This window comes from Manis pentadactyla, chromosome 13 (assembly GCF_030020395.1).
Source record: "Manis pentadactyla isolate mManPen7 chromosome 13, mManPen7.hap1, whole genome shotgun sequence".
NCBI lineage: Eukaryota > Metazoa > Chordata > Mammalia > Pholidota > Manidae > Manis > Manis pentadactyla.
Window position 1 is genome coordinate 1,989,613 of NC_080031.1, and position 21,289 is coordinate 2,010,901.

The 21,289-nt window shown below is 54.6% G+C and overlaps 1 protein-coding gene across 6 annotated transcripts in view; it reads left to right on the top strand.

The window, feature by feature from the left end:
• Positions 1-21,289, top strand: part of ZBTB16 (zinc finger and BTB domain containing 16) — a 175,545-nt gene that overhangs the window by 101,426 nt on the left and 52,830 nt on the right. For 5 of the 6 annotated variants that reach the window (XM_057490776.1, XM_057490775.1, XM_036919790.2 and 2 more), the window contains exon 4: positions 15,874-15,960. The exons of the other annotated variant lie outside the window; for it this stretch is intronic. In XM_057490776.1, the coding sequence (XP_057346759.1) occupies positions 15,874-15,960 (87 nt within the window). The remainder of the gene's footprint in view (positions 1-15,873; positions 15,961-21,289) is intronic. 6 annotated transcript variants of the gene reach the window in all.

Below are 21,289 nucleotides of genomic sequence, written 5' to 3' on the forward strand. Positions count from 1 at the left end.
AAGGTAACTCCAGGTAAGGGGAGAGCTCCCTGGAACTTCTGATTTGCTGGAACCTTCCTCCGTTGCCTTCATATGAGCCAGAACAGCCAAAGGGCCAGAGGCCAGATGGTTCAGAGGCGGCTGTCTGGGAGGCGGTTCTGCCCGAATGGCCCAGACCCCGCAGTCCCTTGCTGGGGCCTGATGGGAACGGCGGGGCTCACCTGGGTGAGTGCGGCCAGGCCAGCTCTGCACTGCTGAGATTCGGAGTTTAGAGTCAGGTGCTCTGGAATACAGGACAGAGAGGGACAGGCACGGGTTTGGGGAGCCTCACAGGCCGATGTCTTCATTGCTGACCTGTGAACATTTCAGAAGGCCCCATTCATACCCTCTGTCTCTCCTGCCATCCATCCTGGGTGGGCCTGCATAAATGGGACCAATACAACTCCTGGGGGTCTTTACCCCAGAGGGTTCTTTATGGTGGAACTTTCTTGAACATGATGACCTCCCACCACACCCACCACCAGCCAGAAGCCAGGAGGGAGGAGGTTGAACCCACTGCCTGCAGGTCATCCTCACCCTGGCTAAGTGAGCTGGCCAGGCTCTTTGGCAGGGGTCCTGGGCCAAGCCGAGCCTGCCCTCTGGGTGCCTCTGGCCTGCTGCTCATCAGCCCTGAATCATGCCCCTCAGAGGACAGCTTGTAATTCTGCCTCCAGATACAGCCCCTGGCTCCCTGGTGGGTGGGGGCACAGGAATGCCACGGTCACGGGAGCGCTCCGTCTTCCTGACACTGTGTGCCTACATGGCTTTCTTCCCTCGCTTCTCAGCCCTGCACAGCCTAGATTCTACTTGGGAGCATATGTAGCCCTGTTTAAAAAAATACGTGGCCCTGTTATTGTTCCCTGTTCTCCGTCTCCTACGTGCATTCTCAATACTCTGCCCTCAGTCTCTGGCCTGGACCGTCTCCTTCCTTCATCTCACAGTTATAAAAGTTTGTCACAGTCAGAGGCTGGCTGTGTTGAGGCAGGAGTGTGGTGTTTGGTTAAATTGTAAAATTAGCTAGGCAAGTTAATGAGGCATCCCACCTCTACCTTGCGAAGAGCAGGAAGTTTACAGGGGTGCTTTGAGCACCTTGCCTGAGAAGGGAGGACAGGGAGAGAGGGGGGAGCTGGCTGGGAACGCAGACGAGCTTCCCGCGGTGGGTCTGCCGCCCAGCTGGAAGGGCCCTCGGGGCTCAGGCGCCGTCACCCGCTCTCAGTCCACAGGAGGACTTCCTACTTAACGTCCAAGGGCGTCCTGACTCTATAGGCCCCTGGCTGCACTGCCATTGCAGAGCCGGATTCCTTTTTTGTCTTGTGCAAGGCTAGGAGACCAAGGCTGCACACTTCTAGAAGGTGCCCACAGTAGAAAGGAGACCAGGACAGCAGTTACAACAGCTTGTATACCCTGGGGGCCGACAGGCCAGCTCCGTGCATGACGCTTTCCTCCGGTCCTGTCTCGTGGGGTCCCCACAAGAGCCCTGTGTGGTTGGTACCATTATGATGTCCATTCAATGGGTGAGGAAACTAAGTTTACTTGCCTGAGGTCACCCAGTGGGTAAGAGGCACAGTTGGGCTATAAACCCCAGGTCGGCCTGGTTTCAAGCGCCCAGACTAGGTCGTTCGCATTCTTTCTCCAGGCTGCCCGCGTCCCCCAGCCCCTTGCTCACCAGGCACAGACTGTGCGCTTACCGACACTCACCCTGAAGCCCCGCGAGTCACAGTCTGGAAGCTGTGTGCGCAAGACCTGCCAACAGTCTATTTTCTGCACACACCAAATTCTCAGGTCCTCTGATTACACCAAACAAACCTTCTTGTTTTCAGGCAACATTTCGATGTCCTTTTAGTGTCAGATGCACTTCAATAATGCTTAACCTGGGAAATAGTTAACCCTGGACCTTTTTGCATGAGATCAGCCAGAAAAGGAAAAGTAGTTTCCGTTTTGTGTTTTGTTTTTTGTTTTTGAGGGAGGGATGGTTCTTGCTAAGAATGGGCATTCAGTGTGACAGGCAATATTTGCTTTGAGAAGTGTGGAGTCTTAAGTCTTCTGAATTTTGAGCCTGAGAATACCAGGGCTGGAGCTGTGATGTAACACCTCAATTATGGTACAGGGGGTAAGAAAGACAGACTCCGAAACCTGCGAGGTTCTTTAGATCCGCAGCCTGAACCACAATTAAGGTTTCAGAAACACCAAAGGCAAGCCAATGAGTGTCATTTTTAACCAGTTTGAACATTTTACTACTTCCTAACATCAGAAGCCCCGGGCTGGAGAGCCTGCTTCTTGTCCTCAATAAAGTGATTAAGCTGAATGGGTGTTGGGGAGTATTATTAGGCTGAGGAGGGCTAAAAATAGAAATGCTCTGTTTTCTGAAAGCCACAGCAGGCCTGGAGAGACTGGCAACCTCGAGGTGCCATGAGGGGCCTGGGGAAAGGGGAGGGCGAGTGGCAGGCCCCTGGGCCTCGGGTCCAAGATGGAATGTAGTGGGTATCGTGGCAAGCGAGCTGGCTAGGGGGCCCCTTGCCCAGCTGGCATCAAGAGGAGAGTGGTGGTGGGAGCGATGGGGTGGCAGATTTAGCCTTGGTTTGAAGAGCCCCGAGTGTGTGTGTGTGTGTGTGTGTGTATTAATGAATTTAGGGTAACTGAATCTGAATTAATGAATTTAGGGTAAGCTGGCATTGAGGGTGGACACCTTGGCCTGAAAGTCACACATGCAGTCCCGAATTGATGAGATTTCCTTGCTGTGCTTGGGGGAAAGGGGTCCGGTTTGGGCAGCGAGTGAAGGGCAGGCTATAAGGGGCGTGTGTGGAGGTCGGTGGGGACGGGGGAGACCCTGGGAGCAGCTGCTCACAAGGCCTTGTTAACTAGGGTGCTCGGGGAGGTGGGGTAATGGGGCTTTCCATTAACTGAGGGTCACCAAGAAAGCCTTGTCTGCAGTCTTTGTGGTTTGCTGTCATTCATCAATGTGAGAATCTGTTTTTCTACTTGAAGTAAATACGAGTGATTGCATTTTACCATAGAAAGAAACCTTTGCTTAGAGGTCAAAGGAGAATGGCCAGGAAGGGGTCCAGTGTCAGGGTCCTCGTGATCAGGGGTTTATTGTCAGTCCGCTGTAACCTTCCTTCTCGAAAGCCCTACACACTTGCATGTCCCCGCACACCTTCCTCCCCTTCACAGCTTTTGGTGGCAGGAAGGGGCAAGGAATGTGAGGTCCGCTTTGCAGACAGAGGAACAGCGGCCGGGTGAGCCGTAATCCTAGAATGCACCGCTTGAAGCAGAGCCCCTTCTTGACCCCGTGCTGCTGGCCCCTAGTCCGGACTCTCTCCTGCTGGGTGGTGGTACATGCCTGGACCAACAGGTGAGGGTGGTTCTTAACAGAAGGGCAGGATATAAGGGGCACGTGCTCAGAGAAGAGGGGGTGCCTCAGAGCTTGTGGGAAGGGTGCCCCGACTCCAGGGAGTGCACCGGTGTGCGAGAGAAGCAGAGGGCTTGAGGGCACCGCCTCGGGACTTCACTCTACTCCCTCCACGCGCCCTGACTCAGCAGCCTCTGTGTAACCAAAGGCGCCTCTGGTCGGGGGCTTCCCAGGCTGATCGCCTCGCTGATTGAGTCTGTTCCATTTCCTTTGTCGTTTACTAGCTCAAGACCTTGGACAGATGAAGTGAGCCTTAAGCCTCGATTCTCGCATCTATAATACAGGGATGATCTTCGAGTTGATGAGAGAATCAGACTGCATGTGGGCTTGCATGATGTCCGGTGTTAGTCATTAATACAGTTACTCTCGGGGCGGCAGCAGCCACGCTGGCCCCCTACGGACCCAGGGAGGGGAGGGGAGGGTGCCATGCCAGTGTGTTACTATTGCTGGGGCCTACATGGCACCGTCTTGTTGAGACCCCCCACCCTGTGGCCCTATTTTAGGGAGTGGTGCCCCTGCAGGTGTAGGGAGGCAGGGCCGTGGCTCGGCTTCGTGCTGGAGCTCCCAGGGGAGGGAGGCTCCTGCCTGCGTGGGCCGTCTGCAGAGCGCTGCCCCTGGGCTCCTCCAGGGTGATGGTCAAGGCGCCGCCGTGCCAGCATCTGAAGGCCTCTGAGACACCTTGTGTCTTGTCACTTGTAGAAAGGTGATCTGGGGCATTAACTTAAAAATGAAGCACACGTCACACACACACAGCTGCTGGTGGGACTGGAGATCCTAGGAGCGGAGAGAGTGCGGTTCTGCCAAGAGGAGCTGAGGGAGGGTCACTCTGGGACCCTAAAGAGAACCTGCACGGTAGGGGGCTGGGCATGCGTGGGAGTCGGTGAGTAGTGAGGGAAGAAGGGCCCAGCCTGGGGACAGGGGCAGGACCACGTGCAGTGCGGGCTGAGGGCTGCCTCCCTTCCCTCTGAGAACACCTCGGCGAAAAGCTGGTTGGAGGGAGTGTCAGGGCATGCTGGGGGCTGGGCTGGCGGCAGGTCAGCTTGAGGTGTGTGACTGCACAGGGCTGGTCTCGGCTGGTCCTGCAGCGTCCGGGCAGCACTCGGGAATCTTGCCCTGGGACTTTGGGTGAAGGCCTGTGGCCCAGACATCTGACGGGGCCCCAACAGGAAGGAACAGGGTAACTGAGGTTGAAGGAGACGGAAGGCTCAGGTACCACACAGGTTGAAGCTTCCAGATACCTGCAGAAACCCCTTTCCATTCTGAACCTGTCACTGAAACTCCCCGCACAGGGACCAGGGTGGGGAGGATTGACGGTGTCCAGGGGCTGAGGGGGACAGCCCGCAAAGCCGTGGCAGATCCCCAGCTGAGCTCTGTCCTTTTCACTTGGTCCCTTAGAAATGCCAGGGCTGCAGTGCTGCCTCCTTAAGCTGTGGCCATCCAAGGCCTCGGTGCCCATCGACTCAGCCTGGCCCTGTCCGGCCCGTGACTGTCCCAGCGTCTGCACTCTGCCCCACTTAGCCCGCCCGCAGAGCAGGGCCTTCCCCTCGCGAGGGTTCCCTGGCTGAGCCCAGCCCCAGCCTGGCCCGGCCAGCACCTTCCCGTGGCCGCGGGTCCTGAGGGCCGGAGCCCCTTTGCAGCCACACTGAGCTTCCTTTGGCGTGTGCTTCCAGCCCCTCACCCAGCGCCCCTTCATCCTTGCTTCTCCCCCAGGCATGCCCCAGTTTAAAGCCTGTCACTTATGGACCGAGAGACAGGTGACTCACTCAAGGCCGCACAGCCCAGGCGGGGCAGTCGGGGCAGTTGGGGCCCTGGGTCCTTTCCTCTTTATGCTGCTTCCGGAAGGCGCAGGGGCTCTCGCCAGCAGGGCCCTCCTGGAGGCAGTTATGCCCCCACCTTATGTAATGGAAACCCTCCCACCCTTCGTAGCAGCCGAATACCATGCCCGCAGAGCCCTGGAGAAAGCGGCGGCTCACCTCTCCGGGTTGTTTACTCCCTGCAGGGGGGCCTCCCGTGGGCACCGTGCGGTGGGATATTCTACCCCGGAGTTCCTGAAGGCCCAGGCCAGAGGCTAATCACAGTAATGGGCACCTACTGTGTGCCAGGGCCTTCATATAGCTTCTCATTTAAACTACCTCATGAGGGTTAATAACCCCACATTAAGGAGGGAATTGAGGCTACAGAGTTGATGCCAGGACCATACCCCTAGAGTGGAGGGGCCCTGAAATGCTGTCCGGCCCCTCCCGTCTGTAGGACTCCCTTTGGGGAGCCCCCGAGTGACACAGCGTGTGCAGAATGAAGCCTCGGTCCTCAGGCAGGGCCAGTCCCCATAGTGGGGAGGTTTGTGTGACTTGCACCGACTACCGGACCTCGATCAGCCAATCACGGAAGTTCCCAGGCGAGGAAATGGCTAAAGGCTATGGTAAGGCCCCGAATCAGCACTCAGACTTCAGGAAGGTTTCCAGGCTGCTGTTTCATTGCAGCAAATTTGCGTAGGTTCGTGCTCACCTCACCACGAGGATGGTGATGCCATCAGAACTCGGCCACGAGCACCGGGAGCCGACAGGAGAGGCGTCGGTCCTCTGCTCGGGTCCCCTTGCAAGCTGTCGTGCGTGTAGAGCCTTTGGGGGCGCACAGTGAGTGTCATCTACCCTGGTCTCCTGTGCCCCCAGGTGCTGGGAGAGCAGTGACCAACATGGGGTGTGGGTCAGGAGAGCAGGTGGGAAAATCTTGGTAGCGTTCCCTTATGAATCATCACTATGGAAATCACAGCACGCATTGTTACAGTCAAGATCAATAAATAAACGCTGCTCATTCTACTGTGAACGGTTTCAGGGAACTATGGAAAAAACACGCTCCCACAGCGAGCCTAGGAGAGAGTCCAGTCAAGCAAGTTTTATGACACATGCAGAAAACATTGTGGTGCCTTGTAGAAATTTAACCTGAGATTAGGATCTAAAGGTATGAGAGCTACAGAAAATCCTGAAGAAGAAAACATGGTGACCTTTCCTGGTTAAGAAAACGGGGGAACATTCTGAGAAGTAGAATATGCCATAAATCACTGAATGACACGTGCCTTATGATGATTTTATAATGATGTCATGTAACCAATCCCCTATATATTGCTAGCAGTTTCTGTCAATAAACAGGCTAGCTTAGCATCTCTGCTGGTGTCTGTGTCCTCACTCGCTGAAACCGTTCCCCCTTCAGGGACCCCTGGACTCACTGGAGCTGGACTCCAGCACCCAGGCCCACCAAGATCTCATCTGGAGTGGACGTGTTCCCTCCCTTTTTTTTCTCTTCGTATTTGGGTTGCATGGTAAGAATGTTTAAATGGTATGTGTTACTGCGTGCGTTTGATGTCCGTGTGGGCCTCAGACACTGACATTGGGGAGAATGTAATGGGGCTGATGATGCTAAAAGCAGATATCATTTAATGAGCAGCTACTGTATGCCAGGTATGTTGTTAAGAACTCTAACACACCATGAATCATCACCCAACCTGTGAGGTGGTTACTGTGTGTCCAGTTTTATAGGTGAGGAAAGAGGCCTGGAGAAGACGAGCTCTCGTGTCCCAGGGTGGTCACGAGAGATGGAGAACCAGGACTTGGGCCCAGGTTTGTCTGATTCCAGAGCAGGGATTCGTAACTTGCCTAGCGTGCAGCTGTATATCAAGAACATGCATTTGCACCGGCCAGGCGCTATGTTCCTAAGTCTGGGGGGTTGCTTCTGGCGCGAAAAGTGGTCACAGAGGAAGTTTCCAAGGCGAGCTGGCTGATGACTGAGCCGCAGGCTGAGGGATGGGAGGGGCTCCGTGCTCCACGGGGCGTGAGAGCAAGAGCTCTGGGCCCAGTGAAGGCCAGGAGCACCGGGGCACACAGAGCCCCCTGGCAGCGGGGCTGCTAGGGAGGGTGAGGAATGTTCTCTCAGACGAGCGAGGCCTCAGCATGTCCTCTCCAGCCATCCGAGGTCTCAGCTTCCACAGAGGGGACATTGAGCCACGTGGGAGGCGCCCAGCCACCTACTGGGTCATTGACAGGAGGCTGACTTCCAGGGGTCCGAGAGCCTTCCACCCACAGCCCCCGGTTATTGCCATCCCTGTGGCCCAGCCTGGGACACTCTCCTGGTGGCCTGGACACTGAGGCCCCACATCATCCACACGCCCTCTGGGTCTGGCTGGGAGGCCAGGCCCCGAGAACCCTGACCCGCTTCATCTCCTGGAACCATCTCCTGAGCCGGCGCGTGGGGCTGGCTGTGTTCCACTCAGCCCACATCTGCCCACCTGCTTGCCACCTTCCGTCCAGTCCGCATGTGTGTGCCTTACGGATCCTGGCTCTGTATCAGGTTTTGTTTTGTTGACAGAGAGGGCAGGCGAGATGGAGCGGAGGGAGCGCGCCTTCCCCCGGGGGGCAGCTCCCGGAGTGAAAGAACACGCAGTGCCGGCCTTTGGAACTGGCAGCCAGTGTGTGTTCTGCCTGATAAGAGGTACTGTAAATAAAACTGTACACCCTGGCCCGCTGTAAGGGCCCTGCGTCTGCACTCATTGTTCTGACAGCTCATGCTTTTTTTGGGTCTGCTGTTTTGGTACACTCTGTACTTCCTTATGTAAGCAGCATGCATATCTCATCAGAACATTCAAGATGTTTATTTTAAAATCTCAAGGAATTAAAAGGGAAAAGGACACACTACTCAACATCAGATGCTGGCAAACATTAGGTATTTTTTCAGCGGGGCCTCCCCCCAACCTTCTTATTAGCATGGGGTCCGGAGAGGCCAGGAGAGGGAGGGATTTAGAATTTTTTTCCTTCTTTCATTGGCTTCTGCTTTTGTTTACTTCAAAGAGACACAGCACACATCTGATTACATTCAGCATCTCCCACGCCCCCTCTTGTTGCTGGGGTCTCCCAGCCTCATTTCTGGTGGGGAGACAAGTAGGAAGGAAGGTGTATATTTTGCTGCCAGGAGCCCCCGAGGCTGCTGGTGGCTTTCAGCTCTGTTATCCTTGGAATGCTGAGCATGTGCAGAAAGGGCCTTCATGTGGCCCTCCCCCCTGTGACCGCCCATTGGGGTGGTCCTTAGCCCCGCATGGACGTGGCTGCCACACACGGAGGCCTTAGAGCATCCCTGGCCTCCACCCAGGGCTAGACCACTGCCTCCTTTCCTCTCGTCCAACCGTAGTCTGCTGGGAACCCTCTCCCTCCCTCCAGCCCCTCTTCACTGTCTGTTGGATCTGGAAGTCGGGGAGAAAGGGGAGAAGAAGGGGTCTGGAAAATTCACAGTGGTCAGGCAGCTCTGCCCTCCCCCAAGTGTGGTGCTGAGACCCTCATCTGCAAGATCCCTGGGAGACTGGGAGGGGCAGGGAGGTCTGACCTGTCTCTCCACTGAATCTCACATAAACTCAGGGCTTGGGCTGGGAGTGGGGGTCACTCGGAAGGTCTCTGCCAGCCGGGTACAGGTCCACACGAGAGGATCCTCAGAGAGAGGCGCCTCAGTGGATGGGAGGGAGGGTGCTTTTCTCCCATGGAGGTCTGAGCCCTGGGTGGGGAGCAAGGGGCTGATGAGGGGGAGCTCTTGCTCCAGAGGAAGTAGACAGCCCACTTCCTAACCTCTCCTTTCTTCTCACCAGAACTTCCCAGAGTTCCAGCCAGATACCATGTCCTTGAGTTTCTAAAAAGGGGCAGTAGGGAGACCAGAATGAGTGGAACTAGGACTCTGCCACCCCCTAGGGGACAGCCTGGCACCTTCCTGGGCCAGTTTTGCACCTGGGAACTTGCCTGCGGGTTTTTTGATTCATCCAGTGTTTAGGGAACACAGTGCACATCAGGCACAGAGCAGGGTACTAGGATGGAGCAGGGAGCCAGGCAGGAGCCACCTCTGCCCTCCTGGAGCTTACAGTCGGCAGGGAAGAAGGGGCCAGGCAGCAGAGGATGCTCGCAGGGGCCCCTGGGGGCGAGTTTATGAGCTGGGCTGGAGTGGCTGCCAGCACTGACATGCTGGCCCACGCCCGGTCTGCTCCCCTCAGCGGGGTGATCGCTCGCCTTTAACTCAGAGGGACAGGGTATGTGTGTGTGTGTGTGTTTATACTGAACTACGTCTGCATAAATGTGAGACTCACTTTACACAAGGTAAATGGCCCCCAAATAACTGTACACTGAATTCCAGTAAAATCGCCGATATTTTGCACAGAAGAGTTCTCTAGGGGAACTGTGATCCGGAGGCTGGCTGTGATGACTGACGGTCACTGCCTGGTGGGTCTGTGCATCTGCCCCAGAGTGGGGCCTGGCACTTAGCCCCTCTGCCACAGCCTGCTGAGGGCCTTAAGGCTTGTGCCTACCTTACAGACGAGGCGACAGACCAAGATCAGGCTACCTGCTGAGGGTCCCAGCTCGTGACTAGCTTGGCGGGAGTGGAACTCGGACCTGCCTGCCTGCCTGCTCTGAATCTTCAGCTCTTTTTTTTTAAGGTATCATTGATATACACTCTTATGAAGGTTTCACAGGAAAACAATGTGGTTATTACATTCACCCTTATTATTGAGTGCCCCCCATACCCCATTGCAGTCGCTGTCCATCAGTGTAGTAAGATGTCACAGAGTCCCTATTTGTCCTCTCTGAGCTACACTGTCTTCCCTGTGACCCACACACACACCATGTGTGCCAATCACAACACCCCTCAATCCCCTTCTCCCTCCCTCCCCACACACCCTCCCCCCCTCTCCCCTTCTTGGAGTCTGTGAGTCTGCTGCTATTTTGTTCCTTCAGTTTTGCTTCGTTGTTATACTCCACAAATGAGGGAAATCATTTGGTAATTGACTTTCTCTTCCTGACTTACTTCATTGAGCATAATACCCTCTAGCTCCATTCATGTTGTTGCAAATGGTAGGATTTGTTTCTTTCTTATGGCTGAATAGTATTCCATTGTGTATATGTACCACATCTTCTTTATCCATTCATCTACTGATGGACACTTAGATTGCTTCCATCTTGGCTATTGTAAATAGTGCTGCGATAAACATAGGGGTGCGTATGTCTTTTTTAATCTGAGAAGTTGTTTTCTTTGGGTAAATTTCTAGGAGTGGAGTTCCCGGGTCAAATGGTATTTCTATTTTGAGTTTTTTGAGGAACCTCCATACTGCTTTCCACAGTGGTTGAACTAGTTTACATTCCCACCAGCAGTGTAGGAGGGTTCCCCTTTCTCCGCATCCTCGCCAGCATTTATTGTTGTTTGTCTTTTGGATGTTGGCCATCCTAACTGGTGTGAGGTGATATCTCATTGTGGTTTTAATTTGCATTTCTCTGATGATTAGCTATGTGGAGCATCTTTTCATGTGCCTGTTGGCCATTTGAGTTTCTTCTTTGGAGAAGTGTGAGTTCATATTCTCTGCCCATTTTTTAATCTGGTTATTTGCTTTTTGGGTGTTAAGGCATGTGAGTTCTTTATAGATTTTGGATGTTAACCCCTGTCGGATACATCATTTACAAATGTATTCTCCCATACTGTAGGATGCCTTTTTGTTCTGCTGATGGTGTCCTTTGCTGTACAGAAGCTTTTTAGCATGATGTAGTGTGGACATTTGTTCATTTTTTTTTTGTTTCCCTTGCCCGAGGAGATGCGTTCAGGAAAAAGTTGCTCATGTTTGTATCCAAGAGATTTTTGCCCATGTTTTCTTCTAAGAGTTTTATTGTTTCATGACTTACAATCAGGTCTTTGATCCATTTTGAGTTTACTTTTGTTTGTGGGGTTAGACAATAATCCAGTTTCATTCTCTTGCCTGTAGCTGTCCAGTTTTGCCAACACCAGTGAATCCTCAGCTCTTAACCACTGTCTCCTGATTCCTGCGATGCAGCATGAATGAGCTCTCATGTGTGCAAGAGTGCCTGGTGGTTAGCAGAGTCCGCAGTCGGTAGGGTCCGTTTTCTCCTTCCATTCTCAGAGCAGCCTCACGGGAGGCAGACACACGTGGTCGTCCCAGTTCCCAGACTGGGAAGCAGGCTCCTCGAGGTGTAGGACATGAGGTCCTAGCCTGAGAGGCTGAGCCAGGCCTGGGACCCAGCCCCGCCCCCCACCCCGCCCTTAGCCTTGGCTCGCTTGGATCTGTCATTGAGGAGGAGGGAGGTGGGGCTCTGCCTGCTTTATGCTGGCTGTTCACCCGCTCTGCTTTTCATCTCTCTCCCTCTGGGCCATCCCCTTACATGATGCCATCTTTCCCTCTCCCCTTGCTGGCCACCCCAGCCTCCGTCCCGGTCCTGGTCCCGGAAGGGGCTCTTAGGCAGTGGGGCTCTTTCCCTTCAACTCCTTCACTTTTCTGCTCAGACACCAGCCTGTCAGAGGGTTTCCCTGACTGCCCCACATAAAACAGCAGCCCCGGGCCCTCTATCCCTCCTCACGTGCTTTATTTCTCTTTTTATCACCTTACCACTGCCTGTGTTACGTTCACTCGAATTTTAAAGCTGCGCCTTCCCTCTAGAATGTAAACTCCCTGAAGATACGCACCTTGTCTCTTTTGTTCATTTACGATTACCTACCTCTTGGCATATACCTAACGGACTTCCAAAAAACATCCCCTGTACTAGGAAGGACTCATCAAAGCATGGCCATCTGGAGCTGGGCCCTGGAGTTCTCCCCACTGTAAGAGGAGCCCCAGGAAATTTTGTGGGGGCTAAATGCTGATGTGTGCATATGCACCCATTGTGTTCAACTGGCATGACCTCTGTCCATCCCCCATCACTCCCTTGCATTGATGCTTTATAAATGCATTAGTGGCTGAATGATGTCACTGTAATGCATTTTGGGAGTAGCCATGTGGTTTATACACACTTGAGTTGCTTTGAATGCAAACCTGACATCATACTGAAGGCAGCCGCGAACGACGTATGCACAGTAAACAGGCAGAGACTGTCTTATTGATTAACAGATGAGGCCTCTATTATTGATCAAAGCTTGGCGAGGAAATTTATCACTTTTAATTTCAGGGCTGCCAAATATTTCTGCCTCTGAGCCAGCCATTACAGAGACAATTTAAAGCACACGCCTCCTCGGGGAGGAGTTTCCACCTCCGTCCGCTGGCTCCTGAGTCCTGTGATGGCCTGTCTTCGCTGTCGGATTCACTCTGGGGGGGTGGGGGTGTCCGACTGTGCGTGGGGAGCACCGGGGCTTCGTGAACGGGAGCCTGCATCTGCGGTGTCCGCAGGTGATGAGGGTTCTGACCAAGCTGGGTGGGGCAGCCCCAAGGCAGGGGACTTTGACACCCTCAGCTCAGGTTTGTGACTTGGGCAGGGCAAGGGAAGGGAAGGGGGACGTCGAGGGCCACCAGCCGTGATCACGCCCGGCCCACCTCGGCCTTGATGAGAGCCTGTGTGCTGATCTGTTTCTGTCTTCATCTGAACTTGTGTGATGACATACCCCGCCCCTTATTTCCTACCTGCCCTCCTTCCTTTCTCTGCTTCTCAGTCATCAGAGCAGCCACATGGATGGTGTTTCCTAAGAATCCTCCGTACCACATCCCCTCAAAGCTGCGCCCCCAGCCGCTCCCCTCTGGGTGCAGGACTGTGGCGATGGGGCCCCAGGGAGGCGCAGGGCACCAGGACCAAGAGCGCCCCATGCTGCCCCTTTCCATCCCCACTTCCCGCAGGGCCCCTTCCTCCGCCTGAGAGCTGGCAGGGCCAGAGAGGCCCGGTGACCGGCAGGCTCCTTACGGACCTGCACAGGGTCACGCTGGGAGGTGAGGTGGGTTTGGGGGAGTTTCTCCCTGTGAGGGGCTGGGCATCATCCACTTGTTTCCCAGTCTGGCCCCTTTCTCCAAAGCCGGGCACAGGTCCACGGCCCCAGCACCTGCAGCTGGAAGGGCCACCCAGATGCAGTCATGGCATCCTCCCTGCCTGCAGGCACAGCTCAGCCCCAGCCACCCAGGACAGATGACTGTTTATTTATTTATTTATTTATTTTTTGAGAGGGCATCTCTCATATTTATTGATCAAATGGTTGTTAACAGTTCACAATAAAATTCTGTACAGGGGACTCAATGCACAATCATTAATCCACCCCAAGCCTAATTCTCATCAGTCTCCGATCTTCTGAAGCACAACTAACAAGTTCTTACATGGTGAACAAATTCTTACATAGTGAATAAGTTCTTACATGGTGAACAGTACAAGGGCAGGATGACTGTTTATTTTTAAAGCTCTTCAGGAAAAGTGACTTCATATCTTTCCTGGTGTACCTGATCGCTCATTTCTTCCGTGTTTATCTCCTTCAGCTGATGTTCCCTGAGTGCCTAGTAGACGGCATGTCCTGCTCATCTTAGGGATATAGACGCGGTCGGCGTCCTCATAGCCCCTGACGTTCCAGACCTGCTACAGGATGCTTCACGGGCGGGAACTGCTTGCGGGTATTAAGCCCACACTGGCACAGCTTGTGTTCTGTGTTCTCTTCCTTATGTATGTGCTTATTCTACAAGGCAGAGGCTTGGAAACAGTAGTGGAACCATTTTTCCAAATAGAATTTTGTACAAAACCGTGTATAAAAAGGAGTATATTGGATTTTCATTGTTTTGATTGGTGGGGAGGAAGCCCAGACCTCACCTTCTTAGGCAGGAAACATCTGTGGAGCTAGAACCCTAGGGAGGCTGAAGGGCACCAGCGTCAAGAGCAAAGTCTTCGTCAGGCTGCTGGGTTTGAATCCGCCTCTACTATTACCTGCTGTGTGACACTGGGCAAGCTCCTTAACCTCTCTGAGCTTGAGTTGTCTCATTAAATGGGCCATCATAGTATATACGTCTAAAGGTTGTTAGGCTCAAATGAAATGACATGTCTTAAACTCCAGAATCATCGTGCCTGGTACGTGGGGGAGCGTCAGGAAACCTGACACAGAGTGAAAATAGCAGTAGAATATTTTCCACCACAAATGCCTGTGAGAAGTAGTTCTGCCTCTTATGAGACCAATACCAAAGCAAGCCGAGGGGCCACGAGGAGAAGTGCCAGGCGTGCTGAGGAGCGAAGGGCAGTGGGAGGTAGGGAGGCAGGGCGGGCAGGGGCCAGGCGCTTCGGACCCGTGGGCTCTGGTCCTGAGAGTGGGATGGGGCTGCGGCAGACAGAGGATGGGACCCAGCGTGGCTCCTGCACAGAGTTCAGGAGGGTCGGGCCGTGCCCAGCGAGTGCTGGTGAAGACAGCTTCCCATGGAGCTGGGCGGGTACCTGGGTCAGGTAGTGGGAGGCTTTGAAGCCAGGTGGGGGGACACAGCATCATCAGTGCAGACGGCGAGCCACTGCGGCTTCCTGAGCAAGGAGGAGCCAGGTGGCCAGGAGGGCACCCGCATCTGTCAGGGCGGTCAGAGAGCGGCTGGCAGAGGGCCACCGTCCATGAGTCTCCAGCGTTCCACGAGCCACCCAGCAAGGGCCACGATGGGGCACTGGTTACAGCCAGTGCAGTGGAAGAGATGCATCTGGAAGATCATTTGAAGGAAAACCACTAAGACTTAGGTGCACCCTGGATAAGACAGCATATTAGAGCCTCTGACACTGTTAGCAAATAGTACAAAGTCCTGTTTGCCTTGACGTTGTAACATTGTCTCTTTGAGCCTTGTAAACAATGTTTCTAAAAAAGTTTACCAATTGAATTGCATTGAACTGATTTGTTTACTCCACAAATACGTACAGTAGTAGGTTCCCACTGGGTGTCAGGCAGGCGCAGCTGTGCATGAGACGGCGTGCTGCCTCCCTTGGGGAGCTGGTACAGTGACAGGAGAGAGAGACGGACCACAGGCGTCTAGAAGAGAGTGTGGTGAGGCCATGACCCGGGACAGAGGGGGCTGTGGGACGTAGAGAAGGGCTGCCTCACCCAGACACGGGGCAGGGGTGTGGAAGCTGGTGCAGAGATAGCGGCTAGAGGCTCGCTGTAGTGTGGAGCTGGGAAGAGGGGCAGGGGTGTCAGAAGCAGAGGTGGTACAGAGGGTGCACAGAGGCCTTGCAGCGGGAGAGGGCTGGAGAGCAGGGAGCCAGGGGGGAGGACAAGGACCCGCAGGAAAGACACACGTATCAGGGTATCAGGGAGGAGCCGGGCCTCCATCCAGTGAGTTTCGTTTTGGACCTACTGAGTTGGGGGGTCATCCAAGTAGAGCTACGTCAGCACCTCCCGCTTCCCCACCAGGCATCCAGACAGCGGGCACGCTTCCCCTTACGGTGTCATACTTCCCATCCCTTCCCCTGAGCCCGGGTGTCTCCTCCGGACCCCATCTCTGTCCTGGTCATGCTGATTGTGTCCCGTCTTCTCCTGGGAGTGCCTTGGAAGGCGGCACTCGGTGCTCAGGGGGACAGCGGCCCCATCTTGGAGGGGCCGGGCTGCTGGTTGGGGTTGCAGACTGGGTGTCTTCGCAGGCGTCAGCCGCCTCCCCGGGTTGGGGCTGGGAGCTCCCTGATGAGATGCCTGCGGTAACGGCCTCCCCTCTCTTCCAGCGGGGGCCAAGGCTTTCGTCTGTGATCAGTGCGGTGCCCAGTTTTCGAAGGAGGACGCCCTGGAGACTCACAGACAGACCCACACCGGTGAGTGGCCCTGACCGCCTCCTCCAGGTGCTCACGGGACGGCGCCTGGACGGGAGCACCCTGGTGACACCCTCTTCCTGCACACGTGCTGTCATCATTTCCTGGGGGAGCTGAGAGTGGGTGGCTTATGCCACGTTCACCTACTCATGTGTGGGGCTGGCTGGGCAGGAATTTACAAGTGTGACCGTCCCGTATGAGCAGCTGCCTGGAGGAGGCCAAGATGCCTGTCTCTGCCAGGCCACTGGGACCCCGTCTTCACGGAGAACTCTAGGACCCTCTACCCGAGGCCTTAGAAGGCCCGTGATGTGGAGGCACCCCCTTCCCTTAGAACGGGGCCAGTGGTCAGGCCCCTGCTTGCGCCCTGCGTGACAAAGTCCGAAACCCTCGTGTGGCCGCAGTGGGCTGGTCACCCCCCCCACCCGGCAAGAGCCGAGTCATTATCTAAAAGGAAGCGATCTGCACATGGGTGGTTTGAGCGGTACCAGTGGCCACAGCGCTGCTTTGGTGGGTGGCAGCACGTCCACCACCAGCAGGGGCCCAGCTCCTGCTTCCGAGCGCCGTGGCTGGGCTGGCGCTGTTCTCAGAGCTCCCCCTCCCCTTGCTCGGCCAAGGCACCGGGACTCAGGAAGGCTGAGGGCCCTCCACGTCCTGTGAGGACCCTGAGGCTCAGCGAGGGACGGTGGCTCGCCTGGGGCACAGAGCGGACGGAGTGCGACGGCCCAGGCTGCCTGGGCTTCAGGAAGCTCGGCTCTCCTGCTTCCTGTCTGTGAGACTGTGCAGAAGGGACCTAAACGCTCTTAATTTGGGTTTCCTCATCCATTAGAGAAGTGAAGAAGTAGTAGTGTCTTCCTCATAGCATAGGCTGATTGTGGGGATTCTAAGTAAGATATCTTATTTGAAGTACTTTGCCGAGTATCTGGCTCATAGTGAGCATTCAGTAAAGGGTAGATGTATTTAAACTTAGTGCGTATCTGTTGACTTCCCACAATATGCCTGGCACGGTTCGGGCATTTAAGGAACAGACACACCCAGGACAGACAGCATTCCTGTCCTTCATGGAACTGAGACTCTAAGAGGTAAGGCGAACTAGTCTGTGACATCATGTCTGTCTGTAATAAGCACTGTAAGAGATAATAAAGCAGGATTAGGGGTAGAGAGTGAGAGGACGAAGGTCCGCATTTCGGATCACACAGTCAGGCCTTCCAAGAGGGTGACGTCTGAGCAGAGTCCCAAGGTCAGGGAGTGAGCTACTCAGAGGGAACGAGCCCTCGCAGAAGCCCTGGGGCGGGGCGGGGCCCACCCTGACCAGTTCAAGGAATAGCCGGAAGAGCCCCGTGGCATGTGGGAGGGAGTGGGCGTCGGCAGGGCAGAGAGGGAGGTGCCCGGAGTGGTGGGGGAGGAGGTCGGAGATCAGCTGGGTCTTTCCGTCCACCCCACCCAGCAAGGAACTGGGATTTCATCCTGCCTGTTCTCACAGTCCCTTGGGGAGGGATAAAATATTTGCAGGTCACATGCCTGGTGAGAGACTTAGGCGATATAAAGAACTCTTATGACTCAGTAATAAAAACACAAATTACCAAAATGAACGGGCAAAGAATCTGGATAGAGAAGCCAGTTTCCTCCAAAAACTAGATGAATTGTCAATGAGCACATGAAAAGATGTTCAACGCCGTGAACTATCTGGGAAATACAAATGAAAGTCACCGTGGGGTGGCCCTTCACACCCCCTAGGACGTGGCTCTAATGGAAAGTGCGGAGGATAGAAGTGTGACTACGCACGTGGAGAGGTGGGGCCCTCGCACACTGCGGTGAGAATGTGACACGGCCTGGAGAACAGTTCGCTAGGTCCTCACAGAGTCGCCGTACGGCCCAGCACTTCCCCCTGGGTATCTGCCCAGAGAAATGGAAGCATGTGTCTACACAAAAACTTGAGTGTGAGTGTTCAGAGCAGCATTATGCGTTTTAACAGCCAAAAGGTAGCAGTGACCCGCTGTCCACCCACTGATGAGTGGATAAACAAAACAGAGTTAAGGCTTACAAGCCGATGTTATTCAGCTGCAAAAACGAACGGGGAGCGGATACATGGTACGACACAGATGGATGTTAAAAACATGCTCAGTGAGCAAAGCCAGTCCCGGAGGCCTCATGTCACATGAGTGCATTTATGTGAAGCAAATCTCTAGAGGCAGAAAGTAGATGAGTAGGTGAGGGGAGTGCTGGGGAGTGACGACTAATGAGTAGGGACTTCTTTTGGGGGTGATGAAAATGGTCTAGAATAGATTGTAATGATGGTTACACAACTCTGAATGTATTAAACACCAATGCATGGATTGTATGTGGCATGTTGCGGGAATTATATCTCAGTGGGCCACACACACACGTGTGCCAAACATTTATGGAGAAGGGGGCTGGTCCACTGGAGGGTTTGAAGAACGGCGTGACTTGATGTGCATGTTTCAAAGCTTGCTCTGGCCCCTTTGCTGAGCCCAGGGGTGTTTGGGTCAGTGGTCGCTGTGCGGTGCCCAGCAGAAGGTGAAGGCAGCAGAGTGCTGGTATCAGGGGCGTCCTTGGGGCCTGTGGGCTCAGCAGGGTGGTTTTCCATTGGCGTCTCTCATGTGGTTGCAGGCTGGCCGTGTGCGGGTCTAGAGTTACCTGCAGACTCCACCTGGGCAGGTGCCCCGGGTGGCTCCCACTGACAGCCCACTGCTTCCCTTATGGAGCAACTCAGGGTGCCAGGGTCCAGAAGCAGGAGCGGGCAGCCTTATTCTAGGCTGGACACATACAGCATCACTTCCACCATATTTTATTGATCAGCAGGTAAGAGCAGCCCCAGGTTCAAGGGGCGGAAGATCAGACATCCCTTGTCCAGGGGGGTGACAAAAGTGGAGTGGGGGGGAGAATGAATGGCATCTAGCTGGGGAGGCAAGCCACCAACCGTGGGAGGAAGGCCTGGCAGCTGCACCTGCTGTTACAATTATTGTCATGAAAACTTCCTTGTCCTTCCACCTCTCAAAATTGGCCTCTCCTGAGTGCCCAGCACACCTCCTAACACTGGTGCGGGCTTTGGGCTGGTGCTGCCCTGGCCTGGGGCGGAGGGAGGAGAGCCTCCCAGGTGAGCTGCCATCCTGGTCACCGTCTCCCTGGCTCGGTTATACACATGCTGCCCTGGTTGGGTGGTTTTTCTCAGGGTCGCAGAGCTGGTTACTGAGAAAGTCAAGGGAGGACCAAGTCCCCCAGGGTGCCAACTGGTTTCTTCTTGCCAAACCACATGTAACCAGGAATCCCACTCTGAGAATTCCCACCTGGGGGCCGAGGAGCCAGCTGGGAGCCAGCTTTGCCAAGCAGCTTAATTCTGTCCATGAAGATTAATTTTGCAGCAGCAGGGAGCAAGCTGCCCTCTCAGCCAGGACCCAGGGGCAGCGGCTGAGCCCTGGGGGGTGAGGTGGTGGGGAGTCGTCCACAAGCAGACCCCACACACTTACTGAGACCTGCGTGTCCCTGGCACCTACCAGGGATCTGCTGGGATCAGTACCCACATGCCCTCTGCCCTTTTTTCCTCAAATAGCTTTATCGAGTTAAGTTTACATGCTATACAGTTCACCTGTGCAAAGCGTACAATTCAGTGAGTTTTGGTCCATTATGCTATAACTTTTTAAATTGTGATAAAATATATATAACATAAAATCTGCCATGTTAACCATTTTGAGGTGTACAATTTGGTGGCATTAATGACATTGCAACCTGTTTTTAGAGTCTGGGTATTGATTCAGCTTTGAAAGTTGGGAGATGTCTTTGGACCAAGGCCTTTCTGGGATTTGCTAAGTCGGTGAGAAGTTGAAAGTGGTCCCCACCCTCCAGAAAAGGATACTTGTTTCAGATGTGATAGGAGAGAGTTTGCAGTTTGCACCAGATGCCTGGGATGGGGTTTTGATGCCACTGCCCAGGGGGTGAGTGACCTCTGCTTGGTTCTGTCTGCCCTTAGGCAGGGGAGCATAGCCCCGACCCTCCCTAGAGCAGAGGCGGGCTCGACCCATTCAGGCCTTCCTTTGCTTTATCTCCAGGCCAAGTAAGTGGGGCTCCTGAAAGGGGTGAGGAATGTGGGAACCGAATCAGGGATGCGAGACCACGGTGGGAGCTTTGAGAGAGGCTCCCTGCACGTCGGGGATGAGGGGAGGCCCGCCCAGCCACCTCCACGTGCTGGGCAGGCAGGCTTGGCTGAGTACAGGGGCAGTGCAGCCTCGTCCTTGGTGCGGGACTGGCTTTGAGGCGGCACACGGCAGAGCTCATTTACAAGGCAGGTCCCACACAGACCGTCAGACCCCTCTGATGGGTGGTGATGGAACAGAACTGACGTCTGTCTGCACCCCTGTGCTAAGGAGGGGGGCCTGTGGAGAAGTGAGAACCTCATTATAAGCAATGTTGGAAGTGAGGAAGTTACCAGGTTAAGGACAGCAAATGGGAGGCCAGGCTCCACTGGAGGGGCACAGGAGGGCAGGGGGTCCTCCGGGAAGCCAGGGAAAGGAGACCCTGGAAAGAGTAAAAGTAATGGAAATTCTGCTCTATGGTTCTGATACCTTAGTTGACAGAACACTTCGCTCTGTCTACCCATTCAGCAGGTGGGAAGGTGGAGGCCTAGAAGCCACCCACTAGGAAGTGGAGAGCTGGAACTCGACCCACGTCCAACGGCCACGCTCTTTCCCCTGCTCCCCAGCCGCCTGTGCCCTGACCTGCCGTGGGCCATGGCTGCGTGGCTGGGCAGTTGAGAGCCTGATCAGAAACCAGGCAGCCTGTGGATCCCTGTCACCCATTTCCCTAAGAACATGCCCATCTCCCCCTCCTAGGACAGAATGCAGCGTCCCTGACACAGGCTGGGTCGGGGAGTGCCATGCCCAGGGCCGCCAGGGGGGATTAACAGCGCAGCACAGCGTCGCATCAGATGGGCAAGGACGGTGTCTCAGGGGTATTCTTGAAGCTGAGAAATGAATTTCCAATTTCATTCTATCCAAACGAATGGCATCTTCGCGTCTCACCCTTTGACCCCAGCCCCCCTTAACCTAGATTCCATCCTGGTGTATGTGTGACCCTTCCTGGGTCCCGCCCCGTGAGACTGTGGCGGGCTCAGGCTGGTGCTCTGGGAGGCCACACTTGTGGTTGGGCTGAGCCCAGGGCTTGTTGTCACACTTGGGTTTTCTGTTTTGGTACAGCACAGACTTTGAGGAGATAAACAGAGATCACTTTACACCTTTTATATTATGACAGATACATATTGCAAAACACTGCTGCTTCCAAAATGTTTGGGTCGCAGAGCGGTGAGGAATTAACAGTTCTC